The sequence below is a fragment of the Budorcas taxicolor genome, chromosome 21, assembly GCF_023091745.1.
Source record: "Budorcas taxicolor isolate Tak-1 chromosome 21, Takin1.1, whole genome shotgun sequence".
Lineage (NCBI taxonomy): Eukaryota > Metazoa > Chordata > Mammalia > Artiodactyla > Bovidae > Budorcas > Budorcas taxicolor.
The window spans coordinates 51,377,081-51,400,649 of NC_068930.1; the positions used below are offsets into that span (position 1 = coordinate 51,377,081).

Sequence of the window (23,569 nt, forward strand, 5' to 3'; positions counted from 1 at the left end):
CAGCTTTTCTCTGATCGCTGTTTCAGACACTCTGAATGCTAATCTCTGGGTGTTTCCTCTAAAACACAGATCTGATCAATCTGTGCCTATTTTTCTAGAAGTCATTTATCTAGGGTTGCATATTTATTTCTGGGTAGCTTTAAGTTTCAGGGAAAGGGTTATTCTTGTGGGTTATTGATGTGAATTCTTGCATAGATCACTCCTATGTCTCTCTACTGGAATCTGCTTCCATGTTTGCCCCACCTATGAACAATTTCTCCCGCAGAAGCCAGAGTTCCTTTTTAAACATATATGTGAGTCTGTCATTTGCTTGCTCATAAAGCTCCATTGCTACCGTCATGTTTTGTTGTTTAGTCTCTAAGTCATGTCCGATGCTTTGTAACAGATCTGAATTCCCTGCTATGACTTAGAGTGTGATCCCCCAGAACACTCATCCTCTCTCGCTGTGCTCCAGTCATATTTATGTTGTTTTAGCAATATTCTAGGGCCTTAGTCGCAGTTTTTCTTCAACTTCTTCTACTTTCAAATATAAATATGGTTTTCTTCCTTTATTTGGATGTACTGAAATGTCACTTACTTAAAAAGATCTTTTCTGACTACTCTTTCTAAAATAGTCTGCTCGAATCCACATGTACCAAATCACTCTATTTTCTATGTATTTTCCTTTAAAGCAATATGTCTCCATACCTCCCTATCTAATTTTTGGTCTGTTTTTCTCACTATTGTCTGTTTTGCTGTAATGGAATGTATACTGCCGGGTGATACGGACTTCTAGGACCACTATATTCTTATTCCTTAAAACTGGATTGATGACTGCCACAGGAACTATATAAATATTTGATGAATTAATTAATTTATTGAATATTTATCTTGCCTCAGGCTCAGCTTCTTAGAAATGATTGTGCCTTTTGTTTTACCATTGCATGTTCCATTTTACACTCTATTATGGAAAAGATATAGTTGATTTTTTTCTCAGGGTTTCTTTTTTACTGCTTATATTTTAAGTAATATAAAAGTAACTATCTTGATTAAAGTATATTAGTCTATGACGAATCTTGGTACAAAACTCAGTATTCTGTGACCTAAAGGAATGTTTCAAATGTCTTTCCTGAGTTTATTTTGTGGTTTGACAATAAAAATAAATGTGCTTCAGTGATGTAAGTATTTGAGCCCCTTTCTAAAATTGCGGTGATATTTTAAGTTATATAAGATTTCAAGTAGAAATTCAGTTTGAGAAATGACAATTTCAGATAACGTATAAGCTCCTTCAGTAGTGCTGCAGAAATTTAAATGAAGTCATTTGCATTGTAATCAATATAAATGGTGCCTCTGGAGATGTGCCATGCTAAACTAGTGTGCACCCATGTCCTCGCCTCTTTCCTCTTCTTTCATCATCTTACTGAGGTAACTACTGTCCTGAAGTTGGTGTTTACCATTTTCATGTTCATTTTAATATTTTTACTAATTCTGTCTATCCACAATAGTTAGATTTGCTTTATTTTGCAATTTCTGTATTTTTCAGATTTTCATTTTTGAGATTTGTCCATTTGTCTATAGTTAATTCATTTTAAATGCTGCCTTGTATTCCACTTTTAATGTATAGAAATTTATTGCTGCTCCAATTATTCTATATTAGGTTATTGGTGAGTTTTTGTTATTATATAATGTTGAGATAAACATTTTTATACATGCTTCCTAAACATTTTTATACTTCTTTCCTTGTACTCATGTGCAAGAATTTCTCATGTGCTTCATACCAAAGAGGAGATTCAGTTCAGTTCAGTTCAGTTCAGTCGCTCAGTCGTGTCTGACTCTTTGCGACCCCATGAGGAGATTAGCCAGGTTATAAATGGGGCACAGCTTAAGCATTGCCAAATTGCTCTTTAGATGGTTGTAGAAATATATATGCCTATCTGCAATATATTTGAGTGTTTCTGTTATTTCACAAGCTCAATATTTTTTATTATTTAATGTTTTAATTTTTTATTTTATGTGTATGAAGTGGTATCTCACTTTTGCAGTAGCTTTAAAAGAATGTTTAAGTGGTTGCTGCTGCTGCTGCTAAGTCGCTTCAGTTGTGTCCGACTCTGTGCAACTCCATAGACGGCAGCCCACCAGGCTCCCCCGTCCCTGGGATTCTCCAGGCAAGAATGCTGGAGTGGGTTGCCATTTCCTTCTCCAGTGCATGAAAGAGAAAAGTGAAAGTGAAGTTGCTCAGTCATGTCGACTCTTAGCGACCCCATGGACTGCAGCCTACCAGGCTCCTCTGTCCATGGGATTTTCCAGGCAAGAGTACTGGAGTGGGTTGCCATTGCCTTCTCAAGTGGTTAATTGATGCCAATTCAGTTGAATAAATGAATTCTTTTATTTTTGCTAAAAGTATGCATTTTCTTCTGTATTCTCTAATTAATTTTGAATTATGTATTTTGGTAGCTCTGGTTGAAGAGGTGTATCTTGCACAGAAAGAACGTGATGAAGCTATTATGTCTCGACTGCAGTTAGCCAATGAGGAGAGAGATGAAGCAATTGCACGAGCCAAGCATATGGAAATGTCTCTAAAATTGTACGTATGCTTGTAAAACCACATGTGACATCAGGAGCATTTATAAAGTGCATGAATTATGTGATGGTTACATGTTCAAAAATGTTATAATTACAGTGGTAAATTCCATATCCCCAGTCTTTCTCTAGAACTTTGGTCATGCTAGTAGTTTTCAGTCACTAAACAGAGAGGCAGAGAGGGAGGAAGGAAGGGAAACATTCAGGAAAGTGACTTTCTTTCTTCACAGTGCTGTTGTTGATGTCCTTACTCTGCTTTCTTTTGTGACTCCTCTTTTCTTCCTCTCCTTCTTGATTTATTTCAGCTCTCTGGCTTCTTTTACTGCTTTCTGCTTGCTGTGCTCATTTATCGTCTCTGGTACTTTTTACTTCTTTTAGTTGTGAGACTTAAAACTTAATGACACCTGAAATAGGGTAGAGCCTGAGAATCTACATTTTTAGCAGGCAATCCAGGTGATTCTGATATAGATAAATACTGGACCACACTTAGAGAAACTTGGGTCAGGAAGATCCCCTGGAGAAGGGAATGGCTACCCACTCCAGTATTCTTGCCTGGAGAATCCCATGGACAGAGGAGCCTATCAGGCCATAGTCCATAGGGTCACAAAGAGTCAGACACAACCTAGCAACTAAACTTTCACTTTTTTAAAGAAACAATGCACTGGAAAGAAGTACTTCAATGTTAATGTGCATTCCAATCATGGGGGAATATTGTTAAAATGCAGATTCTTGATAGGTAGGTCTGGAGCAGGGCCTGAGATTCTGCCTTTTGCCAAGCTCCCAGATCATGCAAATGATGCTAATCTAAGAAGTGCACTTTGGGTAGAAAGGCCCTAGAGCATCTATAGACTATAATAATCTAGTATTTTATGTTGATCCCTCTGTATATTTATTGAATGTTTCTTTTGCCCAGCGTTGTTCTAGACTCTCTGAGGGATCACAGTCAAATACTAATTAAAACATGGTAGGAAGTTCCCTAGCAGTCTGGTGGTTAGGACTGTATGCTTCCACTACAGGAGGCACATGTTTGATCCCTGGTTGGGGATCTACGATCCCACAAGCCACATCGTGTGGATAAAAAAGCCAAAAAGGTACAAAAAAAGTGGTGGTTTATTTGACAGCAAGCATTAAATAGTTAATATTGCAGTGCTCAGGTTGTGACTAGATAGCATGATTTGGTTTTTGTTTATATTAAAGGGTTTTTTTGAAGGCTCATTCAAAAAGTAGATAGACTCATTATAAACATTAAATTCATTGACAAATAAAAATAAAGGAAAAAATATTAGCTAAATTCTACACTGCCTACTCCCAAAAAACTATCGTTTTATCAATAGGGAAACATTATTCCAAACATTTTTCTTTGCATATATAAACTACTGTCTGGAAGGATAGATGGTTGATGATTGAATAGATGCTTGCAACATGCTAAGTTGCTAGAGTTGTATCCAACTCTTTGCAGCCCTTTGGACAGTAGCCCGTCTGGCTTGCTGTCCGTGTAATTCTCCAGGCAAGAATACTGGAGTAGATTACCATTTCCTTCTTCAGAGGATCTTCCTGACCCAGGGATTGAACCTAAGTCTCCTGTGTCTCCTGCATCACAGGCAGATTCTTTACCACTGAGCCACCAGGGAAGCCCAATAGAATTGATTTGATAAAAATTAGTTCATTTTCTACATTCTGTTTTATATGAGAGGAATTATATTATCGAGGTGAAGAGCATAGATTCCACACCCAGTGACCTGTCTTTGAATGTTGACTCTTTGCTTCCTAGCTGTACAACCATGGACAAACTATTCAAGTTTCTGAAACTACAAAATGTGGAAGTAGTGGCTATTTTTATATTGGTTGTTATGAGGACTAAAGGATTTAATAAGTATTGAAAAGTACTTGTAGCAGTTCTGTATAAATAGTACTTGGATTTAAGAGTAATAAGCAGTTGTGAAACTGAAGAAAATTTTGAACATGAGGCACTGTTTTCTCCCAGAGATTGAACCCAAGTCTCCTGCATTGCAGGCAGATTCTTTACCATCTGAGACACCACGGAAGCCCCATTTTCTCTCAGTAAGATACATTAATTCCCTAAGGATCCTTTTAAATTTAAGAAAAGAGACTGCAAAACATTAAGGTGTTAGAATCTCATCAATATTTTTTATGTAGTGTTTTTCAGTTCAGTTCAGTTCAGTCGCTCAGTATGTCCGACTCTTTGCGACCCCATGAATCGCAGCACGCCAGGCCTCCCTGTCCATCACCAACTCCCGGAGTTCACTAAGACTCACGTCCATCGAGTCAGTGATGCCATCCAGCCATCTTATCCTCGGTCGTCCCCTTCTCCTCCTGCCCCCAATCCCTCCCAGCATCAGAGTCTTTTCCAATGAGTCAACTCTTCGCATGAGGTGGCCAAAGTACTGGAGTTTCAGCTTTAGCATCATTCCTTCCAAAGAAATCCCAGGGCTGATCTCCTTCAGAATGGACTGGTTGGATCTCCTTGCAGTCCAAGGGACTCTCAAGAGTCTTCTCCAACACGACAGTTCCAAAGCATCTATTCTTCGGCGCTCAGCCTTCTTCACAGTCCAACTCTCACATCCATACATGACCACAGGAAAAACCATAGCCTTGACTAGATGGACCTTAGTCGGCAAAGTAACGTCTCTGCTTTTGAATATGCTATCTAGGTTGGTCGTAACTTTTCTTCCAAGGAGTAAGTGTCTTTTAATTTCATGGCTGCAGTCATCATCTGCAGTGATTTTGGAGCCAAAAAAACACCAAAATCTGACACTGTTTCCACTGTTTCCCCATCTATTTGCCATGAAGTGATGGGACCAGATGCCATGATCTTCGTTTTCTGAATGTTGAGCTTTAAGCCAACTTTTTCGCTCTCCACTTTCACTTTCATCAAGAGGCTTTTTAGTTCCTCTTCACTTTCTGCTCTATGGGTGGTGTCATCTGCATATCTGAGGTTATTGATATTTCTCCCGGCAATTTTGATTCCAAGCTTGTGCTTCTTCCAGCCCAGCGTTTCTCTGCATAGAAGTTAAATAAGCAGGGTGACAATATACAGCCTTGACGTACTCCTTTTCCTATCTGGAACCAGTCTTTTGTTCCATGTCCAGTTCTAACTGTTGCTTCCTGACCTGCATATAGGTTTCTCAAGAGGCAGGTCAGGTGGTCTGGTATTCCCATCTCTTTCAGAGTTTTCCACAGTTTATTGTGATCCACAGAGTTTTAGTTTTTTAGTTAAACAATATTATTTGACTCAGCTATGAAATAATAATTTTGAACTCCTTTTTTCTTTTTCTTTATGAATTCTACTTTCCAAAATTTTATAAAGTTACATTGGATACAATAGCCAAAGTACTTCTCTGGGTTTAACCTTAAATTTATAGTTTAAAGAATTAAGAATCATTGCTGAAACTTTTTATCATACATGCATTTTTACACCTGAGTTCCTTATTGTGGGAAATTCCTGGGTGACCAAATTTCATTTTCAAATAGTCTTTTAAGGAAAGGTTTATAAATACGTTATTCTAAACTTTAATATGCTCCAGACTGGCTGTTTATTATCCTTATATTCAAAGTGGTTATGAATAAAATTCTTGGCTCACGTATTTTTCATTCTAAACATTGTAAAAAATGTTACTGACTTTTCTGACATCAAGTTTGTCTGAAAAGAAGTCTAGCGTCCATCAGATTCCTTTTTCCCTCACTTAAAGGTAGTTTATTTTTCCCTGCCTGGATACCAGAAGGATTTTCCTTTATTCTTGAAGTAGAACAGCTTAATCAGGATGCTTGTGTTGATTATTATGTAATAATATTTTTAGAATCACAGCTTGTCTTTCTAAAGACTATTTGATTCTTCCTTTATTTCAGGGAAATTTTAGATTTTTAAATTTTATTTTATTTCTGGTTTTCTATTTTATTTTTTAAAATTTTTTAATTTAAATTTATTTATTTTAATTGGAGGCTAATTACTTTACAATATTGTATTGGTTTTGTGGTTTTCTATTTTAGAGACTTTGGTTATTATTATAGGCACTTTGGTCCTCCTCTGTTATCAATTCAATAATTATTTTAATTCCTGTTTTTTTCTGTGCATTCATTGTGACAGTCTCAAGCCTTTCCTGTACGTTAATACTTGCAGTTTTACAATCCCATCGCCTGTTCTTTCTACTTCATTTATTAAATATATGTCTGTTTATTTATTGTCAATGTTTCCTCAGGCTTTCTTTTCTTTCTTTTTAAAATTATATCAGTTTCAGGTCTGTCCTTTAGTTTTCAGTTTTCCTCTTCATCTGCTCTTTTATTTTGGCATCTTCTCTTTGAAATTTGTTTTATTGACTTCATGTTCTTATGCTTTTCTAGAATGCCAGCCATTAATAGGTCAACTTCTTCTTTCTCTTGGTCAGTGTTATCTTTTATATTGTGATCTTTATTCCATCTGCATGATACTTTGTCATGTGTGTGGTGAATTCATAGTTGACTAGTCATTTCTCTTTTATCTTGCTCATACTTAGAATCGTCAAGAAATTTTATCTGTTCTGATATGGTGCAAATGAATTTTCCTTGATAAATATTTCACATTATTTGACACCTGTTTGCCTTCTCCTCTGACTCTTGGCTAGGTATTGCTTCTGGGCCACCTTTCTACATTGCCCTAGGGCAGTAGGGTAGGAGCAGAGGTTGGGAAGACCTCTTTGGGGTTGGGTACCCATTTTGCTTGAGATCCTGTCCTCTGCTTGTGGAGTTTTGTTTGGTGTCTTGCACTGCAGTGAGGGGCCACTCTGTCCCTTCTTGTGAATATCCTGATTCCATGGAGTAGTACTTTGGGGCTTTTATTCATTACACCAGTGTAGTAAAAAGAAACAGGCAAACACAATGGCCAGCCCTGATGATTTTTGCTTCATCTGTAAAGATTCTTAGTAATACAGAAAGATTTCCCTAACTTTTCTTTAGGCTGTCTACTCAACTCATTGGTCTCTTAAGGTTATTTATAAGCTGTGTGGTATTAGTGAAAAATTCCTAAGATTTGGTGAGGTCACTGTCTTTTCTCAATACCTATTTTCATGTGTAAAAAGATAAGTTAGTTGAACCAGTTCAAAATTGTTTTTCCACCCTCCACCTTGTCCTTACTTTAAAAAGTTACTGCATGATGTCCTGCTTCCTCTACAGTTTGACTAATTTTTATCTTCTGTTCAAGTGGTATGTGATGGGGTAGATGGATTGTGTTCAGATTTCACTCCACTGTCTTTACTTGGACTTTTTTTAGAATAAACTTTTCATTTTAGAATACTTTCAGATTTACAGAAAAGTTGTGAGGATAATACAGAGTTTATATAATGCTCACCCAGTTTCTTTTATTGCTACCATTTTGTATTACTATGATATATATGTCACAGGAGAGAAATCAACATTGTTATACAACTATTTACTCTAGGCCATACGGGCTTCCCTGGTGGCTCAGAGGGTAAAGCGTTTGCCTGCAATGCAGGTTCGATTCCTGGGTCAGGAAGAGCCCCTGGAGAAGGAAATGGCAACCCACTCCAGTACCCTTGCCTGGAAAATCCCATAGACAGAGAAGCCTGGTAGGCTACAGTCCATGGGGTCACAAAGAGTCAGACACGACTGAGCGACTTCACTCCACTTCATACTTTATTCAGATTTCACTACTTTTCTCTAATGTCCTTTTTATTTTCCATGATCCTTTCCAGGATTCCATAGGCATGTAGTTACTGTGTCTCCATTGCCCACTCTGGTCTGTGACATTTTCTCAGACTTTCCTTGTTTTTGATGATGTGACAGTTCTTTGGAGTACTGGTCAGTTTATAGAATGTTCCTCAATTTCAGTTTTTGTCATGATTAGACTGACGTATTGGTTTTATGGGACAAATAGTACAGAAGTGAAATGTCATTTTTATCACATCATTTCAAGATTATATTCTGTCAACTTTCAGCTGGGGATGTTAATTTTGGTCTCCCAGTCAAGGTAGTGCTTGCCGTTTCTTCACTGTAAAGTTACCCGCATTCCTCTTTTATACTCTACTCTTTGAAGCAGATCACAAAAGTGCAGCCTATACTCAATGGTGGGGCTGGAGAGTGTGGGCTAGGAGGTTGTGTTTTTCTGGTTGTGCTGGGTCTTCATTGCGGCATGCAGGCGTCTCTGGTTGTGGTGCATGCGCTGAGTTGCCCCGCAGTATGTGGGGTCTTAGTTCCTTGACCAGGGATCCAGCCCTGCATTGAAAGGCAGATTCTTAACCGCTGAACCACCAGGGAAGTCCTGGTTAGTTGAGTTCTACCTTTCTTAGTGGACAATATCTATATAAATTATTTGTGATTCTTCAATATAGGAGATTTTATCCCTAATTGATGTGTTTAGTTATGTCAGTATGGACTCATTGATATTCATTTAATACTTTGAGTTATAATTAAATTCTGTGTTAATTTGTTTCCTGGAGTGTTCCAGTTTTGACCATTGGAAACTCTTCCAGGTGATTCCTGTATGCCTTTGGCTTGTTCTCATCCTTTTGGTTTTTGAACATTTTCTTACTTTCTGGCACTATAAAACATATAAAATGCTTTATGAAAGGGATGTGCCCACCCAGCAATGAATCAGAATTCTCATTGCTTACCATCCTTGCCAGCATTTGTAATTATCCTTTTTGTTTGGTTAGGTTTCCATTGGACATTTAGCCATTCTCCAGTAACAGCCCTTCTCCAGCTGTGTATCTTCTTTGGTAAAGTGTCTGTTTAGGTATTTGACCTGTTTTTGAAGTTGTATTGTTTTCTTCTGTTAATTTTAAGTGTTCTTTATGCATTCCGTATGTGAGTCCTTTTTCAGATAGGTGGTTTTCAAATATTTTCTTGCAGTCCATATTTTTGGTCTCTCAACAATGTGTTTAGCAGAATATAAGTTTAAATTTTGATAAAATCCAGCTTATTGGTTTTTCTTTTATGTTTTGTACTTTTGGTATTGAATCTAAAACTCAGTGCCACATGTTAGGTCACACCAAATTTTCTCCTGTGTTTTCTTCTAGAATTATAAATTTCATGTTTTACATGTAGGTCTATAATTCATTTTTAATTGATTTTTGTGTATGGCGGTATGGTACATGATGCATACAGTTTTACTTTTACATCTGGACATTTATTTATTCCAGCACCATTTGTGAAAACGGTATCATTTCTCCACTAATTTCCTTTGCACCTTTCCCAAAAATCAATTGACTGTATTCATGTGGGTTAATTTCAGGACTTTCTTTTCTGTTCCATTGATCGTTGAGTCTGTCACTGGCATTGCCAGTACCACACACTCTTGATTGCTAAATCTTGAAATCAGATGTCATCCTTTTAAACTTTGCTCTTTTATTATAGAATTATTTTAACTATTCTGGTACATTGGCCTTTCCATATACCTTGCCGAGTCAGTTTGATTTTATCTACAAAAACAGTTGTTGGGGCCGAATGTGTTTAAACATACTCTTCAAATAGATACCTTTTTTCTTATTTCAATAATGCAGCTATTAATACCTTTAGAACTCTTCTTTAGGGATTTGTAAGTATTATTAGCTTCAACTTATCAACCATTCACAGTACTACACTTCACATATAATTTATGACCATAAATCTTTTATGTAGATTGATCATCAGTTTTTATATATCATTTTATTTGTGCATTGTTGATTTACAATGTTGTGTTAGCTTCAGGTGTACAGCAGAATGAATGTTATGCATACACATAGGTCCTCTGCTGTGTGTGCTCGATCATATCCAGCTCCGCAACCCCAGGGACCGTAGCCCACCAGACTCCTCTGTTCATGGAATTTTCCAGGCAAGAATACTGGAGTGGGTTGCCGTTTCCTCCTCCAGGAGATCACCAGTTTTAATCATGAATTTTGCTTATAAATAGATTTGAGTGGTTTTTGAAATGAAATTTGCCTGAAAAAGATTACAAATCAATTTTTTATGTAGTGTCACAACTCCTTGAGTTAGGTGATAATCAAGCTTTATAGGTGAGCAAACTTAAGAGTGATCGACTACCTGCCTAAGGAGTCATAGTAAGGCACATGCTATAGCTACCTCAGATCTATTCAGGCAGCTCAAACTTATCATATCCAAAAATGAATTATTTATTTTTAAAGCCTGATTCTCCTTAATTCCCTGTACCAATCAGTGGCATAACCACTCTCCCACATATCCAAACCAAAATTTCTTCCTCAGAATTCCTCTTAGATTGGTCTCTTAGTTTTGTTCATTCTATCTCTTTTTTCCCCTTGGAAATATGACTTGCTTTATGGACTAGGAGATGGTCAGTTCATTCTGTCTCTTTAAAAGATGAATCTAAATTGAACCTTCTTTAAATTTTTTAGCCTCCATTGTCTACTTTCATTGGTATATATGTTTTATTATAGTTTGTATTACAATACATGAAAATTAGGCTTCTTTGAGGTACAACCTTTTTCATTTTGTTCTAGGTAGAGTTCATAGTGAGGGAAGAATGGGGAAGGGAGTTAAGGAAAACAGTCCTATCCTAAGCCTTCTCTTTTTGCTACTTAGTCCATTCAATAAATACTTACTGAATATGTGCTAAGTGTCAGGTAGACTGCTAGTTGCTGGGAACACAGCATTATGGTCTCAGTTAAGATCAGCATCAAGTAAATAATTACATAAATATTTAAAATAATTTCAAGTGATAATGAAGAATTTTTAGTTCCTAGGAAAAGTTTATAGACAGCTCCTACTTTATTACAGTCTAGGGTTTCAGGTAAGGGGATCAGGACAAACACATAAGAAGCAAGAACAACAGCAGCAACAAATAGCATGTCAGTATAGTTTTATATGGTGCTGTGGAGGTTCCTTTCTAGTTAGCTGAGGTCTGTGAACTCTGAACATCAATAGTGCATTTTAGACTAAATCTTTGTTAAGATAGAACCAATTTGTAACTGAGCTTTGCTTGACTGAAAGGCATATTTAGAAGCATTATGTATAAGAAGAAAATACATAAATTATTTTACATCTCTTTTTTAAAAAGGGTTTTGCATCTTTTATTTCTCTAAACAACGACCTTTTTCCTTGGTTTGAGAGATAGTGCCCTACTTTGTGTAGCAAAGTATCCCATATCATTTATCCCATATCAATGGGATATGATAGTTATTCTCAAATTGAACTTTCTCTTTCCTTTGTCTCATAATAGCATATGTGCTTGGTTGCTCAGTTGTGTCTGACTCTTTGTGACCCCATAAACTGTAGCATGGCAGGCTCCTCTGTCCATTGAATTTCCTAGGCAAGAATACTGGAGTGGGTTGCCATTTCCTTCTCCAACATTTCTTTTTTAATTCCTCATTTCTTGCTTCCTGTAATCTGGAAATTCCTTCCTTCTCTTTTCTCTTATCATTTTTTCACTTCTGATCTACTTTGCATCTTTCTGTATAATGTTTGTCTTGTCTTATTATTCTGTCACTTCTCTGCTTTCCCTTACTCCCTGAATTTTTAATGCTTTTTTGTCTCTTTTGCTTCTATTCAAAACTAGGAAAAAATAAAAAAGCTTCAAGGTAAAATGACTTGTAGCATGCCAGTATACACATCCGTGCATATGAACATTCCAGCTTTTGAGATCATGATATCTTTTTTCAATCTTTTATTATTGGTGTATTTTTTATACCATATTAAAGGTGGCATTGTGTAAAAAATGAGACTTAGAGAAAAAAGCAAATACTTTAGGATTTTCTGATAAGCTGATCATTAATTAGTTTTATCATTTGGGGTCAAAGTTTTGCTTCTTCCCATTGAACAAGGTAAATGACTCTAGGTTCAGAAGGAAAAGATGTTATATTGACTGATTTAGGAATAAATCAAGAAATGTGACATTTCGTGCATGAGTCTTTTCACTTAGAGTGCAAGGTTGTCAGTCAGAATTTGCATGGTATAGGAAATCAATTGAAACTTGAGCCCATGGACATTTACTTCAGCAATATTCTTACTGATTATCATGACTGTCTAATTAGATTGTTATAGGAATAATTTAGAGTTTATGAAAGGTTAAGGTTCTTTTGTTTAATTGTAAACTTCCTATTAAAATATAGTGTATAATTTGTCAGCTATATTTCATATGACAACTATTATTTTGTCTTTATTAAGCAAATAAAACTTTTATGTTGTACACGCTGCTAGTAAACCTTAAGCCTAAAAAGTCATTTTACATAGAAAGTTGAATGTCTTATGTAACTATTTCAGATTGCTTCAATTTTTTAAAGGTAAGTTGTTTGTCTAATTTTTGTTTTCATTTGTGATACAGTATATTATGTACTTACCATAGAACTATATTTAATCTTCTGGAAGCCACTTTTGTTGATTTTTAATCTTTAAGTAGATATTGAATGATCCACCTCAGAAAAATGTGTCAAATATACTGTTTTGTCCTTTTGATAACAGCCATTCTGACAGGTATTAGGTTATACCTCATTGTTGTTTTGTACGAGAGTTTTAAAGTTTTTCTTCTCACGTTTTATTTTTCTCTTAGTGACCATTTATCTTTATACTTACATCAATTTTAAAGGGTCAGAATAAAGCAAAATTGAGGTTCACATGCTAAGTGGCTGACTTGGCTCACTCACTTATGCCCTGCATTTCAGACCTGACATACTCACTCACTAAAACATGATTCAGATTCATTTATCAGAAAGTGATAAATCACTGTATATCATGTACTTTTAAAGACAACCACACAATTTATTTATAAACAGAATGCTGAATTCATATACTGAGGATCTAGTATATAACGTCTGCTAAGAAAATTTGATTTTAATATTTTTTCTTAAATTTTAGTTGTTAGCAGGGAATTTAATATTAGATTAAATATAGTTATCTTAACCTTTTCCTGTTGAAGACTGTTAATTTAAATCATTTAAAGTCTTAATTTGACTTTCCTTAAAGTAATAATTGTTCACTTTGCAGTGCTTGAAAAAAATGTACAGATATTATACAGGAATTCCATGCACTTTTTATTGTGTTGATTATTTGGAACATAGGAATTCATTAACCTGTCTCTACTGCCATTTTCTTTTCATCCATATGTAATTCTTTGAAACAAAAAAAAAGGGAGATGCGTAATACTGAGAAATAAAACTTTTTGTTTCCAGTAATCTGTAAATCTAAACGCTTAATTTCCACATGTCTTTTCTCATTTTAAATGATCAAGTTTAATAAATTGTTAAATTTATAAAAATTTAAGCTTCTTTGGAAACTGTCGTTAATCAGCTCTTTTAGTTTGATTTCATCTATAAAGAACAACATTAAGGTAAATATTTCTCACCACCTATGGCTTTCTAAAAATCATATTTAGCCAACCAGTAACTGATGGTTAAAGCTGCTCATGTTTTTCAAATGTTTTTACATGATCTTAAACAAGTGTAAGAATTTTATCTTATACTTTTCCACTGTATTTTTTAATTGAGTAAAAGAAATGATTATCTTCATAGTTCTTATAAACTAAGCTTCTATGAACCAGAATATTTGAAAACTTTGGATTGATTTTGGGAGAAAAAGATAAAAGAGTATATATTTACCCTTATTGGAATGTGAATCCAAGGGGACATTAGCAGTTTGAGATATAATACATTAAATATATATAATTCAAAATTGCTTCACCTACTTGTTAAATACTATTTAAATATGGGTAGAAATAGGTTTTTTTATATATGTTCATCTTTACTTCCTCTCTATGAATGTAGTAGTTTCAACTGTGGAGTTTGGAACAATTTTGTAATAAATTTATTAAGTATTTTTTATTTTTTCATAGTATCTTTTTTTTTGCAGTAAATGTTAAATCATAGGAGCAAAGAAATAGAGGGGGGAAAATCAAAACAGAAATTTGGATATCTAAAATTTTTAGTCCACTTTTTATTTTACCTTTTTATTTTTGGTTGCATTGCACATCATGTCTGATCTTAGTTCCCCAACCAGGGATTGAACCCACGCCCCCTTCAGTGGAAGCACAAAGCCCTAACCACTAGACCACCAGGGAATTCCCTAGTACAGTTTTTAAATAATTGAAATCATTTCTAAAATCTAGGTAATCTTGCTGGTATCCATGATAAAGTTTCATTTAATCTACCAAATTTAATATTGCCTAAGTTATATTACTGATAATTTTCTAAATATGTGATTTAGAACTTCTTTCTTTACTTTTACTGCATTTCTTCAGTTTGCCAACATCAGCAAACTTCTCAGTGAGCACTAAGACTGTTTTCTTTTTTCATTTTTTTAAATTTATTTTTAATTGGAGGATAATTGCTTTTACAATACTGTGTTACTTTCTGCCACACATCAACATAGTATACCTATGTATACATAGGTATACATATGTCCCCTCCCTCTTGAGCTTCCCTCCTACCTCCCATCCCATCCTCCCCCAGCACTATGACTCTTGTAAGACAAAAATGCATTTATGACGGGAACCAGTTTACCTTTTTTGCCCTTAATTTGAATAATTCTATCTATGTTATGCAGAAAATAATATTAGATATCTAAAAATGTGGCGCAGTTTTGGTCAGCATTTCTATACAGTGTATTTGTTTTACCAAATAGGTAGCAGCAGGAGATTGTCAGGTCAAATTTAGTGGTAATTATTTGTTGTTGCTTTTTGAGGGAACATTGTTAAACTTGTAGTAAAAATACTTGCCTTGTTTTATTTGTGATGATGTCCAAAAAAGAGAGGAAATACAGTTTCTGGTAAGAATTGAAAGTCCAGAAATAAATATAATGATGAGAATGAGTGCTGCTATCACTGGGGAACTTTCTTCATCTAAGCACATATGAACAATTGATCCTTGTAGTCATATATAGCAGTAAACATTAATAACTTAACAGTCTGAAGTCAGTGCAGAAGAGATGGAGCATTATTGAAAGATGGAGTCGAGCAGGTGGCACTTTAATATGTTCAGTGTCATGGTTGACTCTAAAGACTAGTCGAATGAAATTACTTGAGGTTCTAAAGATTTAAAAAGCGAACTCATTTTGCTGCACTAAGGAAATGCTACTGATCAGGCTTTCTGTGTCCCTTTTTTCTAGGCTAGAAAATATTAACCCTGAAGAAAATGACATGGTAAGCCATTCTCCGAGGAGATTTCTTGATGTCAGTCTTATATCTTAGAGGCTTAAGTTCAATTGAGTGGGTTTCAAGAACTAAGATGTGGGAAAAAGAAGAATTGACACACTAATAATGTACATCTTTGCTGCAATATGAAAATTCAATAACTTCACTCAGTCAATTTACAATTCACATGTGCCTATTAATTAAAACCCTATATTAAATAAAATATATTAAAACTTCATGTCTGACTAACGTATAATGGTGTTGGTAGACATTACAGGAATTACTGAACAGAATAAACAATGCAGACACAGGGGTAGCTATTCAGAAGAATGGAGCTATAATTGTGGATAGAATCTACAAGACCAAGGAATGTAAAAAGAGAATAACTGCAGAAGAAATGAACGCAGTGATTGAAGAACGAGATGCTGCTTTGTCTCAGGTACCTGCATGTATCTGTAAAAAGCTGTCTACCATTTTTCCCTCTTTCTTTACATTAAAAAATGACTTCCCCCCACTTATTCTTAATTCAAATTAGTTTTTAGCTTATAATTAATACCACAATGATTAGCTATATAAGATATAGCTAATTAATTATAGCTATATTAAGATAATCACATATTTTGTTATATCATTCTTCAAATATATGTATCCTCATTTCTTAATAAAACTGCTAGCTTTTTATAAAAATTTAGTTCAATTCTTTAAAGTAATCGCTTTTATATGAGACTTCTTACTTGAGTCACAGTTTTGGGAGGGCTGAGATTATGTCTTTATTACTGTTTTATTCCCAGTGCCTAATTCAGTGCCTTTTAGTAAACATGGATAAATGAATCAAATTATTAGGGTATTCTTTTCTGAACATTACTTACACCTTCCTGCTCCAGCTGAAACCTGATCACCACCCTGAGGATGCAGTTTCCCCTGCAGTCCTCTCAAGTGTGAATATATTCCCTCCCCCAGCAGTTGGGCCACTGGCCTTGGAGGCTTGTTCGATTAGTGCTTTCAGATCATTGTTCCTTTTTTCTCTCTAAACACCTCCAGCTTTGAGACCCACGCATCAGATTGTACCACCCATTACACACTCCTGTTGCAGTCGTGTATACACTCCCATATAGCTTCCTTCATCTCTTAAAGATTTTAGGATCTATTTTACTGTCTGTTTCGTTAGCTTACTCTTGTCACAGTTCTTGGTGATTTAAATATCTCTGTGGATGATTCTTTCAGTAGCCATCTCATCTCTCTGAATCTCTCTCCTCCAGTCTTCCAGATGCTTTTTACCTGTTCTGCTATTGACCCTATGATCATACCTTATTCTTGGTCATTATCAGTCTCAATTTCAAGCATCCACTTACTATCTTTCCGGCCTACTCTAAAACTCTAGCAAATTTTCAGCTCTACTGGTGCCTGATGATATCGATCTTATCACCTCGTTTCCTTTCCTTTAACCCCTTCATGTCCTCTCTTCTCTCTTTATCTAGCTTAGATTCCTTGGGTCACCATAATCATCTCCTGCTTGCATGTAAGATAACCTCAGTTGTCCTGACTCTCTTCCTTTGTCCTGCTCACCTAACAAAACCTAAGTTTTATAAATTTAACTTTCTGCCTGTTCTATACCTTCAAAGCTTTATATGGCAAGAGTCTGTCACACACATTTGATGACTCAACTGTTTATGACAGTTGTCTTCAAGTAGACCCCTGGTGTTGCCTGATAACCTTCTTGCCTTTTGCTAGTCCACTCACTCTCCCCCTCTGGAGGACTCCTTTATCTTCTTCCTTTCTCCTCAACTATCCAACCTCTTCTTACCAATAGAAAGAGAAATTTCTGCTTGTCTCCATCATATCATTGACTGGCCTACCTGAATGTGGCACCCATATACTCCGCCTTTTCTACTTTATATCTTTCTTACATATTTCTGTTAGCGGACAGCTTCTCTATTTCACACTAATGGACCTCTTTTCTTGCTTGTTTAAGGTTATCACATAACCAGCTGTCCCTTTTATACTTCATGAAATATTTCCTATTAGCTCATTTCTATCAGTATCTGACATTCTTTAGTATATCCTTGAAGGCTGGGTGAGTTTTGGCACATCTTGGTCTACCTGTGGTTTACCCCTGTGCTTTTGGTGAGGCTTCCTAAACTGAGAGCTGAGTATTCACTAGGGACCTACTCCTGGAGAATCCTCTAGTCTGTTGTTTGTCTCCTCAGCATTATAAGACTGTTGGAAATGCCAGTATTCTTTTCATCGGGCTTAGGGCTTAGCTCTTTAACTTCGAGCCCTGTACAAGTTTGGGATTTAGCAAATGATCTGAGATGGAAACGAGTCTCAAATCTCTAATTTTGTCACTTCAGCCCTGCATAAATGCCAGAGGCTTAGATGACTTCTCTGTTCTCCAACCAGAGTCCTCTATGTAGTCACAGCCTGATTTCTCAGCCTCTTGCCCATTCCTTGAGCCTTTAAAACTTAGGAGGGAAAAAACAACTTCCGATCTTCCAATCACCTGTCTCCAGCTAAACCCTCTTCAGAATTCTAGCTGCTCAAATCATTGTTGCAGCAGCAGTCTTCTGTTGTCTTAAACATGATTTTAAAATTTTAATCTAGCTTTCTTTTTTCTTGGCTGGAGCACTGTTCTGCTGCAAATAATTCTATCTCAATGTGGAAATCTGACATTTATCATTTATCTTCAGATTAGAATTGGGAAAATTTCAATTTAAACTTTTTAAATGAGCAACTTTTTTTTTTTTTTTTTTTTTTTTTTTAGCATTTTGTTCCCTACCAAGTGTATTCAATCTTGGATCATTCAGTATATTGTTTAAAAAAAAAAGTGAAGTGTTAGTTGCTCAGTTGGGTCTGACTCTTTGTGACCCCATGGATTGTAGCCTGCCAGGCTCCTCTGTCCATGGAATTCTGCAGGCAAGAATACTGGGTAGCCATTCCCTTCTCCAGGGGATCTTCCTAGTGCAGGGATCAAACTCCGGTCTTCTACGTTGCAGGCAGATTCTTTACTGTCTGAACAACCAGGGAAGCCCTATATTGTAAAAGAGAGAGTCAAAACTATTTTTTTTGAGCTTACAACAAATATAGGTATAAACTCCAGCTTAGGATGTTTTAGAAATCATTTATTTTGTTAACTAAAACATCCATGTACGTAGAGAACTGACCGCTTTCTTCCTTTATTCCTGCTATATTCCAAATCTTTATTACAAAGTTTTTGCTTTTGTGTTTTGGATATATTTTATATACCAACCCCCTAACCCTTTTGGCAAAAGTCCATACCCCAACCTTCATTCCCATGCCTTACTTATTTAGTGCTCAGAAGCTAGGCCATTCACCTACTACACTGGGTACCAGCTGAGTTCCAGTCAATGAAAATATAATATTATTCTATGGACTACAACTATCAGTGAGGCCTGAAGCCTTCTCCTGCCAGGCTCTAACCATCTATGCATATTCTGGGAAATCAAAACTAGCCTAGAACCAGTCTAATTTAGCCAGAACTCCAGGAATAGTATGCTAATTATGTGAAAACTTGACTGGACCATGGGGTGTCCAGCTTTTTGGTTAGACGTTATTTCTGATTGTGTCTGTGAGGGTGTTTCTGGATGACATTAACATCTGAATCTTACATCATTGACTTTCCTGGTTTTCATGCCTTCGGACTAAAGCTGACACTATACCTTTTTCTTATGGTTAGAATGAGACTTTGAGTCTTTGGAAAGAATACCACAGAAATATCATCTTAATTAGCACTGTTTTCTCTTTCCCCAGGTCAAGTGTCTCAGTGTCCTTTCCCTGAGTTTCCTTTTCCTTTGTTGTCTTCTACTTGTTAATTTTCCATCTTGGCCTATCAAGGCTGAATGAGTGATCATAAATTTCTATTACCTGAACACCATGCAGAGAATCTTAACTCATCACTTATTTTCTGGAAAAGAGTCATTCCAAATCCCTAAATTCAGTAGTAACTCTTTTTCATCTGTGTACTTTTCTTTATTGTGTTTGTTGTTGAAAATATTTTTAAAACATTTATGTGCCTCTTTTTAACCAACATATAATTTAACACATTTTTTTGATAGTTACTTACTTCTGTCAAATGCTGTAATGAAAACTATAGATCCTGAGATCTTTTAGGTCCACAGTTGACAAATGTAAAAAGGAGGGAGGACCATGGAGTATCAGGGTAATTAAAGAAATTCAGCTAAACATTTCACTAGTCAGGTTCCTCCTTCTCTATAGCTTGCAAGCTGTTGATATAGCATGCAATAAGCTCTAGCAAAATGAAAAATAAACTAGTTAAGTGGAAGATGTGAATCCAGTACAGGATTACAGTGAATAAATTCTAAGAAGGCTGCTGAACAGTTTACCACAAGTACAGGTGATCTGTTGCTTTGTAACTCTTTGTACCTTTAAGTGTATTTCCCCTTCTCACTGACACATGCTTCTGTTCACTTGCTACTGTCTCATCCCCTACTGCTTTATAGCCAACTTAAATATTATCTCTTCCATAAAGGTCTCTTTCATGGCACAGTATTGATAAATATCTGCTTTGTGCCCACATTTTACTTTATATCCTATTATACTACTTGTCACACTGCAGTACAGTTAATTGACTTTATGCCTATCTTCCCACCTAACTTGAAGGTAGGAACTGTCCTTTATCTGTGTTTATTAGTCTTTAGGACAGTGTAGGCACAAAACAGAAGAATTAATGAATTGAATGAGCTTAGCTATTTTATATTTTAGATCTATTTCAAGATCAGTTCAGTTCTTAAAGGAGTTATGGCTTCAGGTCTTACAATTAAGTCTTTAATTTGTCTCAAGTTAATTTTTGTGAATGGTGTAAGATAGGGATCCAATTTCATTTTATTACATGTTCAGTTCAGTTCAGTCACTTAGTCACGTCTGACTCTTTGTGACCCCATGGACTGCAGCATGCCAGGCTTCCCTGTTCATCACCAACTCTTGGAGTTTACTCAAACTCATGTCCATTGAGTCGGTGATGCCATCCAACCATCTGATCCTTTGTCATCCCCTTCTCCTCCTGCCTTCATTCTTTCCCAGCATCAGAGTCTTTTCCAATGAGTCAACTCTTCGCATGAGGTGGCCAAAGTATTGGAGTTTCAGCTTCAGCATTAGTCCTTCCAATGAATATTCAGGATTGATTTTCTTTAGGATGGACTGGATGGATCTCCTTGCAGTCCAAGGGACTCTCAAGAGTCTTCTCTCCAATACCACAGTTTAAAAGCATCAATTATTCTGCGCTTAGCTTTATTTATAGTCCAACTCTCACATCCATACATGACTACTGGAAAAATCATAGCCTTGACTACACGGACCTTTGTTAGCAAAGTAATGTCTCTGCTTTTTAATATGCTGTCTAGGTTGGTCATAATTTTCCTTACAAGGAGTAAGCGTCTTTTAATTTCATGGCCACAGTCACCATCTGCAGTGATTTTGGAGCCCAAAAAAATAAAGTCTGACACTGTCTCCACTGTTTCCTCATGTATTTCAAGATAAACTGAACTAAAAGGAGTTATTGAAATATTTATTCATCCACATTTTACTGAGGACATGTTATATCTTTGTGTTGGGGGACTCAGTGAAAGTGAAAGTCACTCAGTCATGTCCAACTCTTTGTGTCCCCATGGACTATACAGTCCATGGAATTCTCCAGGCCAGAATACTGGAGTGGGTAGCCTTTCCCTCCTCCAGAGGATCGTCCCAATCCAGGGATAGAATGTTCTTACTCTTATGGAACCTATGTTTTATTACGGCAATAAAGATTGTGAACAAACGAATGAAGTATTTTCAGTTAGTGATATTATTAAAATAAAAAGGTAATGGAGAGTGACCACAATTGGTCATAGGATTGTCACTTTAAATTGGGTGATCAAGGCAGTCCTTTTGTTGAATTGTTGAAGTCTGGTGAATAGTTGAATTGAGACTTGAAAGAGAAGAGTCCAGCCATGCTAATCTATAAAGAGAACATTCCATCAAGAAAGAATACATCAATAATGTGCTGTGTAAGGGAACATGCTTTGTGTGTTTAAGGTATTGATGTAAATGTTCCAAGCTTAAATACGGTTGAAGAGCACTGAGCAAGGAAGATACCAGCAACTGATGAGGTAGAAGAGATAGGCAGCAGACAAATTTGTAAGGTTTTATGTGGCCTGGTAAGCACTAAAATTTGTGTCTTATATTGAAGGAGAAGGCTGTTGCAATAGTCCAAGCCAGAGATGAAACTGATGCTAGTTCATAGGGGCAAGTGTAGATTTGGAGAAGTAGATACATTTGAAAAATATTTCAAGAGTATAGCGAGTAGATCTTTAAGACAGATTGGTTTGGGGCATAAGGGAGCTGGAAGAATTAGGCTGAGTCTGTTTTGGACTTGAATGCTGTGTAGATTATTTGCTTTCATTTTTGTGATGAGCAAGTTTAGGTGGTGGGTGGGGGGAGGTGATCAGTGTATTTCCAGAGGGAATTTATATTTTTGATGGATATGGTATATTTGAGATGATTCTTAGAAATCCAGATGGAAGTATTGAGTATTCACTTAGCTATTGCAGTCATCAGCATACAGATAATTAAAGAAGTCACTCTGGATGAAACCAGAGAAAGATAATTGAGAAAGAGTGGGCCTAGGATCAAACCCTGTGGTCTATCAACAATTTAGCAGTTGGCCAAAGTGGAAGGGGCCCATGAAGAGACTAGAAATGATGGAAAATGAAGAAGGAAACTGAAGAAGTGTTTGCAAAAGATGAGAATGATCAGTTCCCTTGAATGGTGTTGAGGGGTCATGCACATTGAAGGTGGGACTATTACTTTTAAATTTGATCAGATGGGAGGTGTTGAGAGCCTTGACAAGAGTTTTGTCCAGGACAGAGGCCACATTGAAGTGGTTTGAGGAAGAATGAAAGGTGAGAAACTAAACGGAGTGAATGTATACGACTTTTATCTCCCTATAATGGCAATAGAGACATTGCCAATAGATGGAGAATGGGCTTATGTTTAGGGTAAGGGTGAATGGTTGGTGGGCTTTTCTTTCTTTTTTAATGGGAGATTCTAAGGCATGTTGTTGGTCTGTTGATGGAAATGAACCAGAAAAGAAGGAAAGATGAACTTAAGGGAGAGACTAGAGTATTACTTTAGCAAAGTCTTGAAGTAGATAAGTAGATTGAGAGCGGATCTAGAACTTAAGTAGAAGAGTTGTCTTTTGATAGAAACAGTAAAACTACTTTCATCGTAGCAGATGACTGTCAAGAACTTGGATAGACACATGAGCTGGCAAGTTGATGAATTTAGGAGATTAGGTGACCATCCTTTTCTTTTTGAAAATGTTAGGTTTTTTGAGTTTCTCAGTGTTAAAGGTCAGTGGATGGTGGTGGAGATTTATAAAGAGGTGATAATTTTAAATACAGTCAGCCTTCCCTGTCTATAGGTTTGGCAGATGTAGTGGATTCAACCAACCACTGATGGAAATTTCTATCTGGTTTGTTGAATCCACGGATGTGGAAACCCTGAATAAGGAGGGCCAACTGTATATTTGTTGAAAAAATCCACATGGGCCTGTGTAGTTCATACTGGTGTTTTTCAAGTGTCAACTGTATTTATTGTACTACAGCACTTTATATAAGGCCCTTGAGCTTCAGTGGGTCTTGATATATATGCAGGAACTCCTGGAACCAGTCCCCCGTAAATACCCTCAGGATGATTGGAGTTGTCCCAGTTTGTGTGTAAATAAACTTTAACAAATCTCCTTGAAGAGCAAACCCTGATTCCTGGCCAGTGATGTAACCATCAGTGGTAATGTTCCACGTTAGCAGAGGAAAGCATAACCAAGTTTCCAGATCTCTCCATTGTTAAGTGTTGCTTTCACTCTGTAGCCCTTGTAATTCACGTAATAACTAGCTCCTAATAAATGCAAAATAA

General features: G+C 36.3%; 1 protein-coding gene across 1 annotated transcript in view; it reads left to right on the forward strand.

The window, feature by feature from the left end:
• Positions 1–23,569, forward strand: part of MIPOL1 (mirror-image polydactyly 1) — a 245,496-nt gene that overhangs the window by 36,940 nt on the left and 184,987 nt on the right. Inside the window, exons 6-8 of the mRNA XM_052659936.1 lie at positions 2,434–2,563; positions 15,619–15,652; positions 15,912–16,082. Of these exons, the coding sequence (XP_052515896.1) occupies positions 2,434–2,563; positions 15,619–15,652; positions 15,912–16,082 (335 nt within the window). The remainder of the gene's footprint in view (positions 1–2,433; positions 2,564–15,618; positions 15,653–15,911; positions 16,083–23,569) is intronic.